Source organism: Chiloscyllium punctatum, chromosome 44 (assembly GCF_047496795.1).
Source record: "Chiloscyllium punctatum isolate Juve2018m chromosome 44, sChiPun1.3, whole genome shotgun sequence".
Taxonomy (NCBI): Eukaryota; Metazoa; Chordata; class Chondrichthyes; order Orectolobiformes; family Hemiscylliidae; genus Chiloscyllium; species Chiloscyllium punctatum.
In genome coordinates, this window is record NC_092782.1 from 15,954,874 (window position 1) to 15,974,011 (window position 19,138).

Consider the following 19,138-nt stretch of genomic DNA (forward strand, 5'->3'; position numbering starts at 1 on the left):
GTGTGTGTGTGTGTGTGTGTGTGTGTGTGTGTGGGGGGGGGGGGGAGGAAGGTGGGTGCAGAGGGGGTTCCCTAGGTTGATTCTGGAGTTGAGAGGGTTGGCTTGTGAGGAGAGACGGAGTAGACTGGGATGATAGTCATTGGAATTTAGAAAAATGAGGAGGATCTTATAGAAACATATAAAATTATGAAGGGAATCGATAAGATAGAAGCAGGGAGGTTGTTTCCACTGGGGGGTGAAGTTGGAACTAGGAGGCAGAAACGCAAAATAAGGAGGAGCAGATTTAGGACTGAGCTGAGGAGAAACTTTTTCACCCAAAGGGTTGTGAATCCGTGGAATTCTTGTCCAGTGAAGCATCTGAGGCTACCTCATAGAACACAGGACAGTACAGGCCCTTCGGCCCTTGATGCTATGCTGACCTTTTATCCTAATCCAAGATCAAACTAACCGACATACCCTTTGTTTCACTATCATCCATGTGACAATCCAAGAGTCACTTAAATGTCTCTAATGTATCTGACTCTACCTCCACCGCTGGCAGTGCATTCCACACACCTACCACTCTCTGTGTAAAGAACACACTTCTGACATCTCGCCAAAACCTTCCTCCAATCACCTTAATATTTTTCCCCCTCATGATAGTCATTTCTGCCCTGGGAAAGAGTCACTGGCTATCCACTCTACCTATGTCTCTCATCATCTTGTACACCTCTATCAGGTCACCTCTCATCCTTCTTCACTCCAATGAGAAATGCCCTATCTCCCTCAATCTTTCTTCATAAGACATGCCCTCCAGTCCAGGCAGCATCCTGGTAAATCCTGGTGGGCGGTAAGGTGGCACAGTGGTCAGCATTGCTGCCTCACAGTGCCCGAGACCTGGGTTCAATTCTCGCCTCAGGCGACTGACTGTGTGGAGTTTGCACATTCTCCCTGTGTCTGCGCGGGTTTCCTCCGGGTGCTCCGGTTTCCTCCCACAATCCAAAGATGAATTGGTCAGGTGAATTGGCCATGCTTAATTGCCTGTAGTGTTAGGTAATGGGTAAATGTAGGGGTACAGGTGGGTTACACTTTGGCGGGTCGATGTGGACTTGTTGGGCCGAAGGGCCTGATTCCGCACTGTAATGTAATCTAATCTAAATCTAATCTCCTCTGCAACATCTCTAAAGCTTTCACATCCTTCCTATAATGAGGCGACCATAACTGAACACAATGTTCCAAGTGTGGTCTAACCAGGGCGTTAGAGAGCTGCAGCAAAACCTCGCGGCTCTTAAACTAAATTCCCCTGCTAACGAAAGCCGACACACCAAATGCTTTCTTAACAACCTATCAACTTGGGTGGCAACTTTGAAGGATCTATGGACATGGACCCCAAGATCTCTCTGTTCCTCCACACTGCCAAGAATCCTGCCTTTAACCCTCTAATCTGCGTTCAAATTCAACCGTCCAAAATGAATCACTGGACACTTTTTCAGGTTGAACTCCATCTGCCACTCCTCAGCCCAGCTCTACATACTGTCAATGTCTCGTTACAACCTACAACAGCCCTCCACACTATCCACAACTCCACCAACCTTTGTGTCATTGGAAAAAACTTACTAACCCACCCTTTCCACTTCCTCATCCAAGTCATTTATAAAAATCACAAAGAGCAGAGGTCCCAGAATAGATCCCTGTGGAACACCATTGGTCACCGAGCTCCAGGCTGAATACTTTCCATCTACTACCACCCTCTGGCTTCTAAAGGCCAGTCAATTCTGTATCCAGACAGCCAAATTACCCTGTATCCCATGCCTGCTTATTTTCTGAATGAGCCAACCATGTGAAACCTTACCTAAAATCCATGTACACCACATCCACTGCTCTGCCGTCAATGTGTTTTGTCACATCCTCAAAAAATTCAGTAAGGCTTATAAGGCATGATCTGTCCCTCACAAAGCCATGCTGACTGTCTCTAATCAAACTATGCTTTTCCAAATAATCATAAATCCTGTCTCTCAGAATCCTCGCCAATAATTTGCCCACTACCAACGTAAGACTGACTGGTCTGTAATTCCCAGGGTTATCCCTATTCCCTTTTTTAGGCAAGGGAATACCATTTACCACCCTCCAATCATCTGGCACTACTCCAGTGGACAGTGAGGACGCAAAGATCATCAAAGGCACAACAATCTCTTCTCTCACTTTGTGTAGTAACCTACGATATATCCCATCTGGCCCAGGAGATTTATCTATCCTCTTGTTTTTCAAAACTTCCAGCACATTCTCCTTCTTAATGTCAACCTGTTCGAGCATATCAGCCCATTTCACGCTGTCCTCACAAACAATGAGGTCTCTCTCACTAGTGAATACCAAAGTAAAGTATTTATTAAGGATCTCCCCTACTATCTCCGACTCAGGGGCAAGTTCCTTCCATGATCTCTGATCGACCCTACCCTCACTCTAACCATCCGCTGGTTCCTCACATAAAAGTGTGGAACGCCTTGGGGTTTTCCTTAATCCTACCCACCAAGGCTTTCTCATGCCCCTTCTAGCTCTCCTAAGTCCATTCTTCTTCCTTGCTGAATGCTTTTAAGGGAAAGATAAATAAATTGTCGAACAGAAAAGGAATTAGGGGTATGGTGAGCGGGTGGGTAAATGGAGCCGAGTCCATGAGAAACATCAGACTGAACGGCAGAGCAGGTTCGATGGGCCAAATGGCCTACTCCTGCTCCCATTTCTTATGTTCTTATGATCAAGACCAACAGGTTAAATTGGATGAGGTGGAGTTGGAATGATAATGGGAGGAGTGATGGGGGTAGGTACCTGTATTGAGAGTTGTCCCTGTTGGAGGAAGAGTGGAGTTGAGACCAGGGTAGGTTAAGATCAGATTTGAAATTTGAGAGATCCACTGAGAAGTCTAATAACAGCGGGGAAGCAGCTTTGTTGGAACAATCCTTTGGTATCTGTCATCAATGAGGGGTCAGGGTGCCCTGCATTTATGTTTGGAAAATGTAATTACAATAGCTTCAAATAAAACTAGTAACCATAACAAACCTGGACCACTAGTCATTTAGGCTTGCACTGCTACATTAACAGGGCCTCCAGACAAAATATTAACTCACCTTTTCTCCAAAGTCATCCTTCCGATTGAGCATCTCTCTCAGCGTTTGAAGAATTTTAATGCAGAGTTTCTCCTCTTTATCCATCAGCTTTTTGGAATGATTAATCAATCTGTGATTAGGTCAACACACGGTCAGTATTGCTCTGTGAAATCTCTGACACACAAGCAACGTGACGTGCTAAAAACTCATGCTAATATTGTTTTTGTTTTGGAGATCTACAATATTATGTCAGGTCAAGAAATGTTTCAAATAACTGAAGTAAAAAACCATGGGTGCCGGAAATCCGAAACAAAAGCAGAAATTGCTGAAGTAATTCAGCAGATCTGGCAGCTTTTGTAGAGAGAAAGCACAGTTGGCGTTTTGGATCCAGTGACTCTTCATTTAGACCCTTCTGAAGACGGGTCACCGGACCCGAAACATTAACTCTCATTTCTCTCTGCAGGTGTTGCCTGACCAGAGTCCCTTCAGCAATTTTTGTTTTTGCTTCAAATTATTGAATCACTGGAGAGCAGATTTCACTATATATCACAAATACCACTATATTCTATCAAGAAAAAGCCTTCAGTGAATTTACATAGACTTTAGAATTTAATGAGATTTTTTAAAAGTGAAATTGACAAACATATTGCGGACTGAAGGCAGACAACGTGGCCAATATCTGATGATAGGCATACAAGCGTTCGAAAGGAAGGGGCTGCAGAGTTAGTGGTGGCATTGGTCAAAATACTTCAGAACCCACTGGATTCCTGGACGGCCCCCCACTGGATTGGAAAACCACCAATCTGACGCCTGTATTCAAAAAGGGAGTGGATCAGAAAGCAGGAAACTGGAGGCCAGTGAGCTGAGGGGAAACGCTAGAGTGCATTACTGAGGAAGGAACTGCAGGATAGCAAATTTTAACTGATAACATACCTCGGGACATGTTACTGCATTAAAGGCTCTACAAAAATGCACAATGTTGTTGTTTATGCTGTTGCAGCAAAGTGTCCCAGGAGAAGTTCACTGAAGATGAATTATCAAAGACAATGTCTCAACATGAAAATGTCAGTTGGCCACTCTGTCCCTCAAGTCTGATCTGTCATTCAATTAGATCATGGCTGGTTACCAGAGAGGGTGCAGAAACGATTTATCAGAGTGTTACTGGGAACGGAGGGTTTAGGTTATAAGGAGAGGCTGGATAGACTGGGACTTTTTTCACTGGAGCATAGGAGGCTGAGGGTTGACTTTATCGATGTTTATAAAACCATGAGGGGTATGGATAAGGTGAATAGCAGATGTCTTGTTCTGGGGTGGGGGTTCGAAGACTCAGGGGCACATTTTTAAGGTGAGTGGAAAAAGATTTAAAAAGAGACATGAAGCAATTTTTGTTTTTACACAGAGAGCAGTTTGTGTGCGGAATGGACGTTCAGGTGAAGTGGAGGATGTGGTTACAGTTACAACATTTAAAGACTTTTGAATAAGTACATGAATGAGAAACTTTTGTAGGGATATGGACCAAGTTCAGGTAAGTGCGACTAGTTTAGTTTGGGATTATGGTCAGCATGGATTGGTTGGACTGAAGGGTCTGTTTCCGTGCTGTATGACTCTCTGACTTTGTACCAAACTAAAGCTAAGTGGTACAGAAGAGGAGTCAGCTTTACACAACAATTTTAATATGAGCAGGCTTTCAGAAGTGCTTGTTCAACGGTCTATCCATTGAACCTGGAGGCACTGCAGGTGGAATTTATCTCACACTCTTCGGTGTTGGTCTTGCGTTGTCTCTGTCTTCCTGCAGTACAACAGCTGGCTAACAACATCTGCTCCGCACACCAGCATTTTTGCGACCTGCAGAGGTCTTTGCAGAGGTGGAAGGTTGAGCTGATCTAGTGTTGGACTCCTCGACAATGGTGGCTTTTTCAGGCCAAGTTATGGGGAGTGGTCAACTTGTTCCAGGTCTCTCCTTCACCATGATGGAAGCCATGAAGTGGAGGTGCCAGTGTTGGACTGGGGGATGGACAAAGTCAGAATTCACACGACACCAGGTTATAGTCCAACAGGATACTGGATTAGTGGTGCTGGAAGAGCACAGCAGTTCAGGCAGCATCCAACGAGCAGCGAAATCAACGTTTCGGGCAAAAGCCCTTCATCAGGAATAAAGGCCTGATGAAGGGCTTTTGCCCGAAACGTCGCTTTCGCTGCTCGTTGGATGCTGCCTGAACTGCTGTGCTCTTCCAGCACCACTAATCCAGTATTTGGTTTTCAGCATCTGCAGTCATTGTTTTTACCTTATAGTCCAACAGGTTTGTTTGAAATCACGAGCTTTCAGAGCACTGCCCCTTTGTCACCTGATGAAGGAGCAGCGCTCCAAAAACCTGTGATTTCAAATAAACCCATTGGATTCTAACCTGGTGTCATGTGACTTCTAATATAATGGGAGGGGGACCAGGCCTGGAGCGATACCAGTTTTGTTTCAGCACCATTCAGGAACAGACTGAGACTCTTTCATACACTAGAACCAAGAGCAGTACAGCACAGAAACAGACACTTCTCAAAGCCTGTGCCATCACATCTTGCCCTTCCATTACAGGATCTGTATCCCTCTATTCCCTTCCTATTCATAGATTTGTTCAGGTGCTTCTAGAATACTGCTATAGTGTCTGCTTCCTCCACCTCCACTGGCAACACATTCCAGGCACTCACCACCCTTTGTTTGAAAAACAATTGCCTCGCACATCTCTTTTAAAAACTTTCCCCCTTGCACCCTGAACCTGTGTCCCAGAGTACTTGACCCCACCCCCAAACCCCGCCACACTCCTCCACCCTGGGATAAAGCTTCATACTTTCCACTCTATCCATGCCATTCACAATCTCAAACTTCTGTTAGGTCACCCCTCGACCTCCTGCATTCCAGTGAAAATAAACCTCTATTCAACCTTTCTTCGTAGCTAAACAATCCCCCTCACCCCCCTCCAATACCAGGCAACACCCTGGTAAATGTTTTCTGTACCCTCTCCAAAGCATCCACATCCTTCTGGTAGTGTGGTGACCAGGACTCTACACAATATTCTAAGTGTGACCTAACTAAAGTTCTCTAAAACCTCTTCTGAACTGACACAGCGTGGGTCGCTCAACTCAACACAGATTAACTGCCCTCCAGTTTCAATACTAAATCCCACCGAAATGGAACACTCCTTTACCTCAGTGCTAAAATTAAACTGATCAGTGTAGACATTCATGATCAACCTAACATGATAACTGAGACAGGAGTCTGGGCTTTGTGAGAGCTGTATATTAGTTCCCAAACTGACAATGCCATCAGCCGAAGCACCCAAGGTAATTGTGCTCACCATTCAAGTGAACGTCAAGTAGATTATCATCTGAACTCAGAGATCAGCATTAGTTGGGTTAGTGGAGTCAGTTTTAAGGTCCTTAGGGCAATCCATTGACTGTTTCATAGCAAATCAACAGGAATTCGGAGATCATAACCATCTTCTGCTACATGTGGGAGGCACGGTGGCTCAGCGGTTAGCACTGTTGCCTCACATCGCCAGGGACCCAGGTTCGATTCCAACCTCGGGCGACTGTCTGTGTGGAGTTTGCACATTCTCCCCGTGTCTGCGTGGGTTTCCTCCGGGTGCGCCGGTTTCCTCCCACAGTCCAAAGATGTGTAGGTTCGGTGAATTGGCCATGGTACATTGCCTGTACATAGTGTTAGGTGCATTAGTCAGAGGAAAATGGGACTGGGTGGGTTACTCTTCGGAGGGTCAGTGTGGATTTGTTGGGCCGAAGGGCCTGTTTCCACACTGTAGTGAGTCAATCACAAGGGGCAGGTAAATGTCCAACTTGAAAATTTCAACTGTCCCCAGCACCCACAGCCTTTGGAGCAGAGAGCTCCTCTACCCTTAGTGAGGAGAAGCTTCTCACGACTTTTCACTCGTCCTGGGTCTAGTTTCCATTTGATGTTAGGGATGTTTAACTTTTGCAAATAGGATTGGGCTGGCTGCAGTTCATTAGAGTTTGGGACACAGGTACGTTGGCTTAAAACCAGGTATTCTACTGCAACAGTTGATATAGAACCTTTAACATGGTAAAAAGATCTCACAGGGAGGGCAGCCAGACAGAAATCAACACTGTGTTAAGTGGAGACACTGGCAAGATGTTTGCTTAAAGTGGGTAGGTTTGAAGTTGTGTTTGAAAGGAGTGGAGAGGTTTGGAAATGGAATTCCAGAGCGTATATCCCCGATGGCTAAAGGCATGGCCACCAATAGTGGAGGGAAGGACGTCATGTTGAGGTTGCATAAAACGTTGGTGAGGGTACTGTTGGAGTTCTGTGTACAGTTCCGGTCACCCTGCTACAAGGAGGATATTATTAAATTAGAAAGGGTGCAGAAAGGATGTACAAGGATGTTGCTGGGATTGGCGGGTTTGAGATACAGGGAGAGGTTGAATAGGTTGGGACTTTTCTCCCTGGAATGTGGGACGCTGAGAGGTGACCTTACAGGGGTTTATAAAATCATGAGGGGCCTTGATAAGAGGAATAGCAAAGTTCTTTTTTTCTCCAGGGTATGGGAGTCCAAAAATAGAGGGCATATGTTTAAAGTGAGAGGGGAAAGATTTATAAAGAAACTGAGGGGGGGGCAACATTTTCACGCAGAGGGTGGTGCGTGTCTGGAATGAGCAGCCAGGTGAGGTGTGGATGCAGATCCAGTTACATTTAAAAGACGTAGAAGGGCTGATGCCTGAAACGCCGATTCTCCTGTTCCTTGGATGCTGCCTGACCTGCTGTGCTTTTCCAGCAACACATTTTCAGCTCTGATCTCCAGCATCTGCAGTCCTCACTTTCTCCTTTAAAAGACATTTGTCAGGTACACTGATAGGAAAGGTTTAGTGGGATATGGGCCAGACACAGGCAAATAGGATTAGTTTAGTTTAGTTTGAGAAATCTAATCAGCATGGACAAGTTGGACTTAAGGGTTCGTTTCCGTGCTGTATGACTCTATGACAAACCTGGAACTCATTTCTACACAACCAGATGTTTACTCAGACAGATCCTCACTGTTCTACACACACACACACACACACACACACACACACACACACACACACACACACATACACACACACATACACACACACATACACACACACACACACACACACACACATACACACACATACACACACACATACACACACACATACACACACACATACACACACACATACACACACACACACACAACCAGCTCTTGGCCTATGACCTACTTGCTCATGAAGGCTCCACTTTCACATCTCAACTGAGCGTCACTTCCATCTGGGAAAAGCAGCTCTGGACTATGGAGGACGTCAACCAGCAATGAGAACTCAGCGTGCACCATGGGCTGGAATTGTTGCTCAAGGGTGGACACTATATCCTGAAAACAAATGCAGCAAAACATCAGGCGACTGAGCAATCTGAATGTATCAAAGAGCTATTGCAGTGAATCTCGACAGTGCTCGTGGTTAACGGTGGAATGAAACTCATTGATAAATAGAATTAAGCTTCTGCATCAATTCTCCAATGCAGAATCCTGATGGCTTGCATCATAAGTGAGCATAATGCTGATCAAAGGCATATCCTTCTGTTATAATGCTTCAAATATAGCCCTTAAAATCACACAGCTTTAAAAAGGCCATTCATACCATCCTGCCTGTACTTGACCTTTGAAAGAGCTATCCAATTAGTCCTCCTCTTTCTCCATAGTCTTGCAAATATTTTTGGCCTGATTTCAAGACCTGACTGCACAATGTGCTTCAGCCATTAGCCAAGTCTCTGTTGAGGGTTTTTGACTGAGGCTTCTACCATCTTGAAGCACAATGGCAGCAGATACATGGGAACACCACCACCTGCAAGCTCCTCTCCAGGCCACTCACCACCCTAATGTGAAAATATATCGCTGTTCCAAAATCCTGGAAACCCCTCCCCAGCGGCATTGTGGATGAACCTACAGCACGTCAACCTGCAGAAGTTCAAGGAGGCAGCTCACCACCACCTTCTCAAGGGGCAACCTAGGGATAAAGGAAACAAATGCTGGACCAAATCATTCATGCCCTCATCTGAAAATGAACTCTCTCAAAAATCCAATTCCCGCTTGAATGTATCGATGTATAATCTCTAAACCTTCAACCTGTTCTCAGTTCGGAGAGATGGGTTTTGTTGTAAGGTGAAGCCTCAGTGTGTTGTAATCAGCTGGACCTACTCCCACCTCCCCTCATTCCTGTTTAGTAGCTACAAAGGCCTGCTTGGCAGAGTCGATAGAGGGATCTAATGAGAAGATCTAATGAGAAGACACCCACATCTTATTGCAGCCTATTGCTTCATGGTGATCATCATAGAATAGAACAGAACAGAATCTTATACACTGTGGAAGCAGGCCATTTGGTCTAACAAGTCCACACCAACCCTCTGAAGAGTATCCCACCCAGACTCTTTCCCCATCCCTATTATCCTACATTTACCCCTGACCAATGCACCTAACCTACACATCCAGTGAACACCACAGGCAATTCAGCACGGCCAATCTACCTATACTGCATGTCTCTGGGAGAAAACTGGAGCACCAGGAGGAAACCCACACAGACACGGAGAATATTCAAACTCCATACGGACAGTCGCCAGAGGCAAGTTACCTGAACATGACAGAGGTTGTGAAGGGGGACTATGAAGAGAGAGCTGGATGGCTGGTCTTACTCCTTCGAGATCCTAAACCATTCTCCTTCCAACTCCATAAAACAATCGATCAATCATTGTTGGGGGTGTGGGGCTTTGGACATGTTAACCCTTCAGACACTGGCTTTTACCTGCAACTTCTCTATAATATTCCTGTAGTCCAAGGGTGATCCACCGATTGGGTCTTTATAGCGTGGTGCACTGCGGGCAGACATTCGCCAGCCAATCGCAGCCTTCTGTACCATGTTGGAGTGGGTCTTCATAAAGAGGGTGTTCACTTGGCTGTCCAGGTCGACAGGAATTGCTATCGCTCGGCTCTTGGCTGCGAGGAGAAACCAAAGGGATCACTTTCATCACAGAACGCAATGGGAGAGCACTCACCTCTGGAGGAGCTTCAATCCCCATTCAAGACACATAGAATAGAATCATAGAATCCCTACAGTGTGGAAACAGGCCCTTCGGCTCAATACATCAACACCGACCCTCTGAGGAGTAACCCACCCTATAACTCTACATTTACCCCTGACTAATGCATCTAACCTTCACATCCCTGAAAACTACGGGCAATCTAGCACGGCCTAACCTGCAGGTCTCTGGGAGGAAACTGGAGCACCCAGAGGAAATGCAGGCAGTCACAGGGAGAACATTCGAATTCCACACAGACAGTCACCCGAGGGTGGAACTGAACCTGGGCCCCTGCCGCTATGGGGCAGCAGTACTAGCCGCTGAGCCACTGTGCTGCCCCACTGGACAATTATAATCTCAAAGCTGACTCTCCAGTGCATCACTGAGGGTATACTGTACATTCCTTTGGGCGAGATGGCAGAAACAGAAGATCTTGAAAAGAGCAAGGGAGCTTCCCCTGGTGTCCTGCCTGATATTTTTTGCCCAATCAATAGCAGATTACCCAATCATCTCCTCCACTCACGGCCGTGGGAGCCATGTTTCCCTGAATTGCAATGGGGTCTGTATCAAAGTAGAAAAATTGCTGGAAGACATCATGTCTGGCAGCATCTGTGGAGAGAAAGCAGAATTGACATTTGGGGTCCAGTGACCCTTCACCAGAAACGTCAACTCTGCTTTCTCTCCATAGATGCTGCCAGACCTGCTGAGGATTTTCCAGCAATTTCTGTTTTTGTTTCTGATTTCCAGCATCCTCAGTTCTTTTGGTTTTTGAAAAATTATATCAAAGTGCTCCATTTGAAGCATTCCCGAATTCTTCCCTGCTGTGACCTCAGGTTTTGGTTTGGAATTTTGTCAAAAGGTCTTCTTAGTGAGAAGCACTGGGTATAGAACATTCCCTCTTTTCCTTTTTGAAAGCAAGAAGCAAACCTTAAATTGGGACTCGTCAAGCCAGACACCATTCCAAAAGAAAGGGAGGGTTTACAGGGGGTTCAACAGTTGTTAAGACTCAATTAGGGCTCCACATTAGCCATTGCTGCCTCAGAGTCTCACCCTCACTATCTCAGCTATTGACTCTACAGGGGGCTATGTCCTACAGTTTGAGGGGGTTCGGACTCACTAGCTCGAAAGATCATTTCCAGGTTGTGAAAGATACTAAAGAAAGGCAGGTTCTTACTCCCTAACGTTTAATGATAAATGTTTTCAGCAAGTGGACAGTGAAGAAGGCTATCTAAGATGATCAAAAGATCTTGATCAATTGGGTCAATGAGCTGAGGAGTGGCAGATGGAGTTGAATAAATGTGAGGCATTGCATTTACGTAAAACATACAAGGGCAAGACTTATACAATTAAAAGCAGGGCCTCAGGTCATGTTGTAGAACAGAGACACTTAAGGGTTCAGGTACATAGTTCTTTGAAAGTTGCATCACATGTCAACAAAGTGGTTAAGAAGGCATTTAGCACACTTGCCTTTATTACTCAGACCTTGGAGTGAGAGAGTTGGGACGTGATGTTGAGGCTGTACAGGATGTTAGTGAGGCCTCTTCTGGAGTACTGTGTCCAGTTCTGGTCATCCTGTTATAGGAAGGATATTCTTAAGCTGGAGAGAGTTCGGAAGAGATTTACCAGGATGTTACAGGACTGCAGGGTTTGAATTAAAGGGAGAGGCTGGATAGACTGGGACTTTTTTCACAGGAGTGTAGGAGGTTGAGGGATGACCTCATTGAGGCTTATAAAATCATGAAGGTATAGATAAGGTAAATGACTGGTGCCTTTTCTAGGCTGGGGGATTTGAAGACAGGGGGATATACTTTTAAGGTGAGAAGATTTTAAAAAGACATGAGGGGTGACTAATTTTTTTTTTACACATAGTGGTTCATGTGTGGAATATATTTCCAGAGCAAGTGGTGGACGCAGGTACAGTTATGTTTAAAAGACATTTGGATAAGTACATGAATAAGAAATGTTTTGAAGGATACGTGCCAAGCGCAGGTAGGTGGGACTAATTTAGTTTACGATTATGGTTGGCATGGACTGGTTAGACCGAAGAATCCATTACCACGCTGCTGGGCTCTAAGTAAATCAAGATGGATAAGTCTGAGGGTTAAATGAGAGGAATGGGAACAGTTCATCATGAAGATCGCACCTTCCTGATATAGCTGCATGTGATAAGACACGTCCCACTCTGCCTTGACATTATCCTTCAACCTGACCACCCAACATCCCACTTTGCATTTTAATACTAACAGTGACTTTGACGAATTGCCTAAACCACCCACCCCATGTTCTCCTTATGCAGGGGTTGTAGTTTAGCACAAATTTGAGGGATTATGTAGTATTCTGGCTCCATGCCATTCAAGCATTCGCCTGAAATACTCTCCTGGTCCTCTCCAGGAAAGCATCAGACAGAGAAGACTTTCATCTATTACATCAGCTGGCTGGATCTTACTCAACTCTGCAAGATAATGGTCAAGTGTTTTCATGTACCATGCAAGCACACCCCAGCCCCAGTGCCTCTCCCAGTGGATCCATTCCAAAACCTGCACCTGAAAGGAACTCCCTGTCAAATCTGATAGATTGCAAAAACAAACAAGCAATATTGCGCAAGACGCAAACTTACCAACTTCAGCCAAGGTCTTAATACAAGACTCCACTGAAGACTTCTGCGATGGATTTGGCCAAGTGCAGTTGTAAATTCGAAAGGCAGACTGTAGCAGTTGAATAAATATTGGCTGGTGTGTCTGCAGACATGAGGAAATGTGAAAGACCATTATATGCCACCATTTCTCTCCCTGAATAATATCAGATGTATTCCCCCGGCCAAACAGTTCATGTGCAGCTTGTACTATCGAGGTAGAGAGTGAGCTAAGCTTGATTTGAGGTGCAATTGTGAACAAGAACTAAACTGGGCTCTTGATTTGACTGTGGCTCAGATCTTCTCACGATACTTTTAATGATTTGAAAGATGGCATTTGCAATCTCTGTTGATTGACAATGCCAAGCCTTGAGCAGAAAGGATCCAATTCGCCCACTCAAACAGACCAGATGGTTCTGGTGACATGGGCTCAACATTAACAGCAGGATACCCGACACTATCCAAGTATTTTGCAATGTACCAAGTTATACGGAGATGATAAACGGCATAAATCTTCAAACAGCAAAACCTTTTCCACAGCCTTTGGATTCAACGCCTCATAGATTTTAACACCTTCGGCCTCAAGACTGAACTTGTTTAACCAAAAATTTCAAATCAGTGGCCAGTCTCTAGGTCTAATCACACACAGGGATAAAAACATTCACCACTTGTACATGAAGCAGTCAAATTATGATGCACTTTTGAAGAGGGCAAAAAGATTGGTGGCCATTCAGCCCACTGTGCCAACATTGGAAGATGTCACAACATTAATGTGAACAGACTATCTGAAGAGCTTTAGCAGTTTGATTTTACTCACATCTGGAACAGGCCAACACTCATGGAAGGGTAAGGTTATAATAATGATTATAATAGAAGAGTGATTTAAGGAGAAATGGGGTCAATTGGGTAGTTAATGGAGGACTTTTGCCTTAGGCAGGAAAGTTGATGTTGCCCAAAGTCATCATGAAAGAGGTGGCAGTGTCGAGGCAGAAGGAATTAATGATTTCTTACAGTAAGACATTACAAAGGCATGTTGTGTTTAAAGTTGAGAACTGGAGTCAGGCTGGCAGCATCCAATGATGCTGAGGGAAGGAGAGTGAAAACTGCAGAGGCACTGTCTTCCAAACCTCCTCCGATGCACACCTGGAACCAGGGCACTGGAGAATTGTAAATATTACACCCTAGTTCAGAAAAGGATTGAAGACTAAGTCCAACAAGTACAAGCTCATCAATTTAACCTCTGCTGTGGGGAAGCTTTTTGAAATGATATTCCAGGCAAAATTGGATCAAAATCCTGGAACTCCCTCCCTAATGGCATTGTGGGTCGACCTACCACGGACTGGGTAATGACAGCAGATTCCCTTCCTCAAAGTACCAAATCAGCCAGTTGGTTTGACTTGGGTTCTTCATACAATCTGGTAGTTTCACAATCACTTTCACCTTGAGAAAGTTTATCATTTTCAGATTTTTAGTGAAATTGAAATTCACAAAACCAGCAGGGGCTGGATTTGAACTTGCCTTCTCTGGCTATCGGTGCAGTCGTTACAACAGTGGAAGAGAATGTTCAGCCCACTGAAGAGAATGTACCCAATCCCATTTCCCCCACCAATTCCCCAAGATGCTGCAATTTCTTTCCTCTTCCCGCTATTATCCAATTCCTTCTGAAAACCCTATCTAAGTCTGTTTCCACCGCATTCTCAGGCAGTATAACCCAATCCTATCCCTTCGCTGGTAAAAGTGCAGCTGTGCTCTGTTTTGCCAGTCCCCACCTATTGCTGTCATCTGGTTCTCAACAGTTTCTCCCCTCTCTCTGTTCAAACTCTTTGTGGTTTTCAGCATCTCAATCAAAATGTCCTCTCAACCTTTGTTTCTCAAGGTGAACACTCCCCATTTACCCACCTAGCTGAAGGTCCTCATCCCTGGAAGCATTTTCATGATCCTTTCCTGGACCCGTTATTGTCTTCACATCTTTCCAGACTGGACAACGGAGGCTAACCCAACTCTTTATAAGGATCTGCCATAACTTCCTTATTTTTGTATTCTGTGCCCATGTTGATTAAACCCAGGATACTGTACGTTCTACTAACCACAGACTGAAAAGAATAAAGCACACTTGCACATACAAACATTGTCCACAGTTAAACTTCCCACCATCTATTTGGAAATAATTATTCACCCTTAAATTGCAAACATGAACCCTTAGGAAAAGGAAATTTCAGAAATGTAACAACACTCACCAGATGGTCTTTGGACAGCCCCATGTGCTGAGGACTAGTTCATTTTTAACTAATTAATTCTTAGCACCAGGCAAAGGTGGCATTTAGCATGCTTCCATTCATTGCTCAGACCTTTAAGTATAGGAATTGGGATGTTATGTTGAGCTTGTATGGGAGGTTGGTGAGGCCACTTCTGGACTATCATGCCCAGTTTTGGTCACCCTGTTATAGCAAAGATACAGGAAGTCAGGGAGGGTTCAGAAGAGATTTACCAGGATATTGCCAGGGATGAAAGGTTGACAAAGACTGGAAAAGCTGGAACTTTCTTCCCTGGAGTGGAGGTGGTTGAAGGGTGGTCTCATAGAGGTTTATAAAATCATGAGAGGTATCAATAAGGTGAATAGCAAGTCTCTTTTGTGTAGGAATAGGGATTTCAATATTTTTAAGGTGAGAGGAGAAAGATTTTAAACAGGCATGACGGGCAATTTCTTTTCCCCACAGAGTGTGGTTCAGTTGAAGTAGTGGATGTAGGTACACTTACAATGTTTAAAAGACATTTTGAGAAGTACATGAATGAGAAATGTTTGGAGGGGTATGGGCCAGGTGCAGGCAAGTGGGACTAGTTTAGTTTGGGATTATGATTGGCGTGGACTGGTTGGACTGAAGGGTCTTTTCTATGCTGTATGACATTATGAATACGTAATTCAGCAAGTTATATAATTCAGGAGACAGGTTGTCACAAAGATGACTTACTTGTAGACTGGTGCTGTTGTCAGAGAATGGGGAGCTGAAGAAGCCACTGATGATACTCATTACTGTGTCTGTCATGTATTTCTCCAACGCAGTATCGGCATGTTTCCTGTCCGTTGTAGTGTTGCAAACCTTCATCAAATCAAGGAGGCAAGTGAACTCAAGAGACAACAGCCAAAAGGGGATGACGGGAGTTCAATAAATGGAAGGGCAAACCAAAACACAGTGGGTTCAACCTTCAGGTGAATTGGTCAAGTTTGTCAATATCCATTGATTCAAGCAGCAGGGATAACAAATGCTAACGCCCAATAGAAAGGCAGGGGGGGAACGGAGATTCACCAATGGTCTGACATCGCAAACTATTTTCGATGCTATTAAAAAAAAAAAATCTGGAATTTATATCCTGCCTATCACAACCTCAGGATGTTCCAAAATGCCTTCGAGCCAAAGTTAGTTAGTTTTGGAGTGGAACTATTGTTGGAATGTAGGAAACACGGCAGCCATTTTGCTCACAATAATGGGATCATTTATTGGCACCATCTGTGTAATGGTGATGTGCATAGAGAGATTAAAAAAAAAATCGGCCAGACACTTGGGAGCCTGCCCTTCCACAAGACGCCGTCATCGAATCATTTCTGTCGAACCAACGAGGCCTCAGTTGGACCTCATCTCTAATACACAGCTCTCCATTGACACCTCAGCACTGCATGGGTGGAGCAAGCTAACCATCATTCTCAACTCTCGGGTGTGGGGTTTGAACCCACAACCTCAAAATTACAATGGAGTATCTAAGAAGGAGCATCTGTTGGGGAACCAATCTTGCCACCTCACCCCTTCATTAAAAGCATAATTTTTTAAAAAATTCTGACATCTGGTTAAATCCTCTCATATTATTTTTGGTTTGCAGAATTCGGATAACACTGTATAACTTTGACATTACAAGTAATATTCAGCACCTGTGTTTTCAAAGATTTACAATTCAGTCACTACTTATTTGGGGCAATATTTACTACAGCTATGTAGATTTACTCTCGGAGTGTCAACAAAGATTCTTATCGACCAAGATCTTTCTTTCAAACTCCAAATAACAGAAGCAAAATGCTGCACATGCTGAAGGTCTGAATTAAAACAGAAAATGCTGGAAATATTCAGCAAATCTTTCAGAGTCTACAGTGAGACAAAGAGGTGATGTTTTGAGTCAAATATGACTCCTCTTTGTAACAAATTAGTACGACTCAGCTTCTTCTGAAAAGTTAATATTTCAAATCCAGTGAGGGCTTGAAATATTAACTTTGTTTCCATCTGTCAACAGATGCAGTAATGATACAATTGCTTGAAGAGATGTATTTTGTCCATTTTTTCACAAGGAGACAACAGGTATTGAGTGGCCTGCTTCAAAGGTCAATAAAGTAAACAGCTTGAGGGGCCTTGGGATTTATTTTTAAAAAGCTGGAACAATAGAAGCAGCCTGAATGGGTGGGGTCACGCTCTCAAAAGCTCTAGGATTTTCGGTTTTAGTTTTCAGCAGCTTCCAGGCTCTTGATGCCGGATGTGGAAGCTCTTATTCCTCTCTGTTATAGCTCAAAGGTGGGGGGGGGGGGGGGTCTCTCTTCCTGCTGCTAGAATTCCTTGTGAGGCAATTTAACTTACTGAATTTGCCTTTGCCAATGGTGTGCTAATGGGATGTTACTTTACTGGAACAGTTAATTAGTAATAGTTAATATAGATGTAATTTTGTTAAGCATTTTGAGAGCGTTGCAGTTAAGCCAATTCTTTTCTTTTCATTTTGTCTGTATTTTAATTATAGTTCATGAACAAAGTGTGTTTTGTTTCAAGCCTGGTAATTTGACCAAATGAATTGCATCTGGCACTTAACCTTTAAAAGTAAGGGTGTAGACTAATCTTCTGAATATATTTGGAGGGGGTTTGGTCTGATCCAAAACAACACTGACAGACTCTCTCCAGCACTTTGCGTTTTTATTTCAGTCCTTGTAATACATTGAAGACAGCCAGACTTAACCTGCTACATGTTTAATGGGAAATTTCACCTTCAGTCTATTCTGGATGTCTGCTCAAATCATAGAGGAGGTTCCTCTGCGAGACTTACCCGAACCATGTCGACAACAAAATTCTCAAAGAGTTTCCAGATGTGGTTGCTGGTGTAAATCTCTTTCATCTCCACCTCTGTGTCCACGTAGCAATGATTCACAAAATTAACGTATGCTTTTTTCACCTGCAAGGACAAGAAATGCTATTTTTTTCCCCCAGGTTCACCACTAGGCGAGATCCCATTACAGGAGCTACGGCTAAGAAAGAGAGATTTTTGATGCCTCAGTTAATTTTCTCTACAGTCCTTCATGGACAGCATGGTAGCTCAGTGGTTAGCACTGCTGCCTTACAGCGCCAGGGACCCGGGTTCAATTCCAGCCTTGGGTGACTGTCTGTGTGGGGTTTGCACATTCTCCCTGTGTCTGCGTGGGTTTCCTCCCACAGTCCAAAGATGTGCAGGTTAGGTGAATTGGCCAGCCATTCCTGATGAAGGGCTTTTGCCCAAAACGTTGATTTTCCTGCTCCTCGGATGCTGCCTGACCTGTTGTGCTTTTCCAGCACCATTCTAATCTGGTCTCTGGTTTCCAGCATCTGCAGCCCTCATTTTTGCCAAGCTAAATTGCCCATGGTGTTCGGTGCATTAGTCAGGGGTAAATGTAAGATTGGGGAATGGGTCTGCATGGGTCACTCTTCGGAGGCGGGGTGTGGACTTGTTGGGCTGAAGGGCCTGTTTCCACACTGTAGGGAATCTAATCTAATCCTTTCTCTAGGTCATTTAAATCTTCATTCTTAAACTGTGAGGATTTTGAAGGAGGCCAGCTTAGGTGAGGGGGAAGTTTGGATAGATTTTGAGACGGTCGTGATAAGTGGAAGAGGACAAGAGAAATGGGAGGGTGAGCAAGCAGGGACTTGGAGAGGATTGCAAGAGTGACTGGGCCCCACTGTGGTTCATGCCAGAATATCAAAGGCAGGCAGGACAACACCTGCAGGAGTAAGGGAGTAACCACCAGTGAGCACTGCAGTGGACACCGTTTTACTGGTGAGCGGGGGATAATTGAAGAAAGTTATCTGATACACACGGAAGGAAGGAAACAGGAGCCTGGTACGAAACGCCCACTGAAGGCAACATTGCAATCAGGTCCCCAAAATGTCTTTGATCCCTCAATAAGTACGCTGTTAGTGGCGCAAAGTGGTGACCCACCCAAAACGTTCGACTAACATTGTTTAGGTATAGCATGGTGGGGGCCAGTCAGAGGCCCTATTTATCCCAAGTCTCACTGACTTCAGTCTCTCTGAG

General features: G+C 44.5%; 1 protein-coding gene across 2 annotated transcripts in view; it reads right to left on the minus strand.

Annotated features, from left to right (window-relative positions):
• itpr2 (inositol 1,4,5-trisphosphate receptor, type 2) overlaps positions 1-19,138 on the minus strand; it is a 265,818-nt gene that overhangs the window by 95,030 nt on the left and 151,650 nt on the right. For both annotated transcript variants that reach the window (XM_072562332.1, XM_072562331.1), the window contains 6 exons: positions 17,900-18,025; positions 15,796-15,924; positions 12,812-12,932; positions 9,921-10,111; positions 8,346-8,494; positions 3,102-3,210 (listed from right to left, as the gene is read on the minus strand). In XM_072562332.1, the coding sequence (XP_072418433.1) occupies positions 3,102-3,210; positions 8,346-8,494; positions 9,921-10,111; positions 12,812-12,932; positions 15,796-15,924; positions 17,900-18,025 (825 nt within the window). The remainder of the gene's footprint in view (positions 1-3,101; positions 3,211-8,345; positions 8,495-9,920; positions 10,112-12,811; positions 12,933-15,795; positions 15,925-17,899; positions 18,026-19,138) is intronic.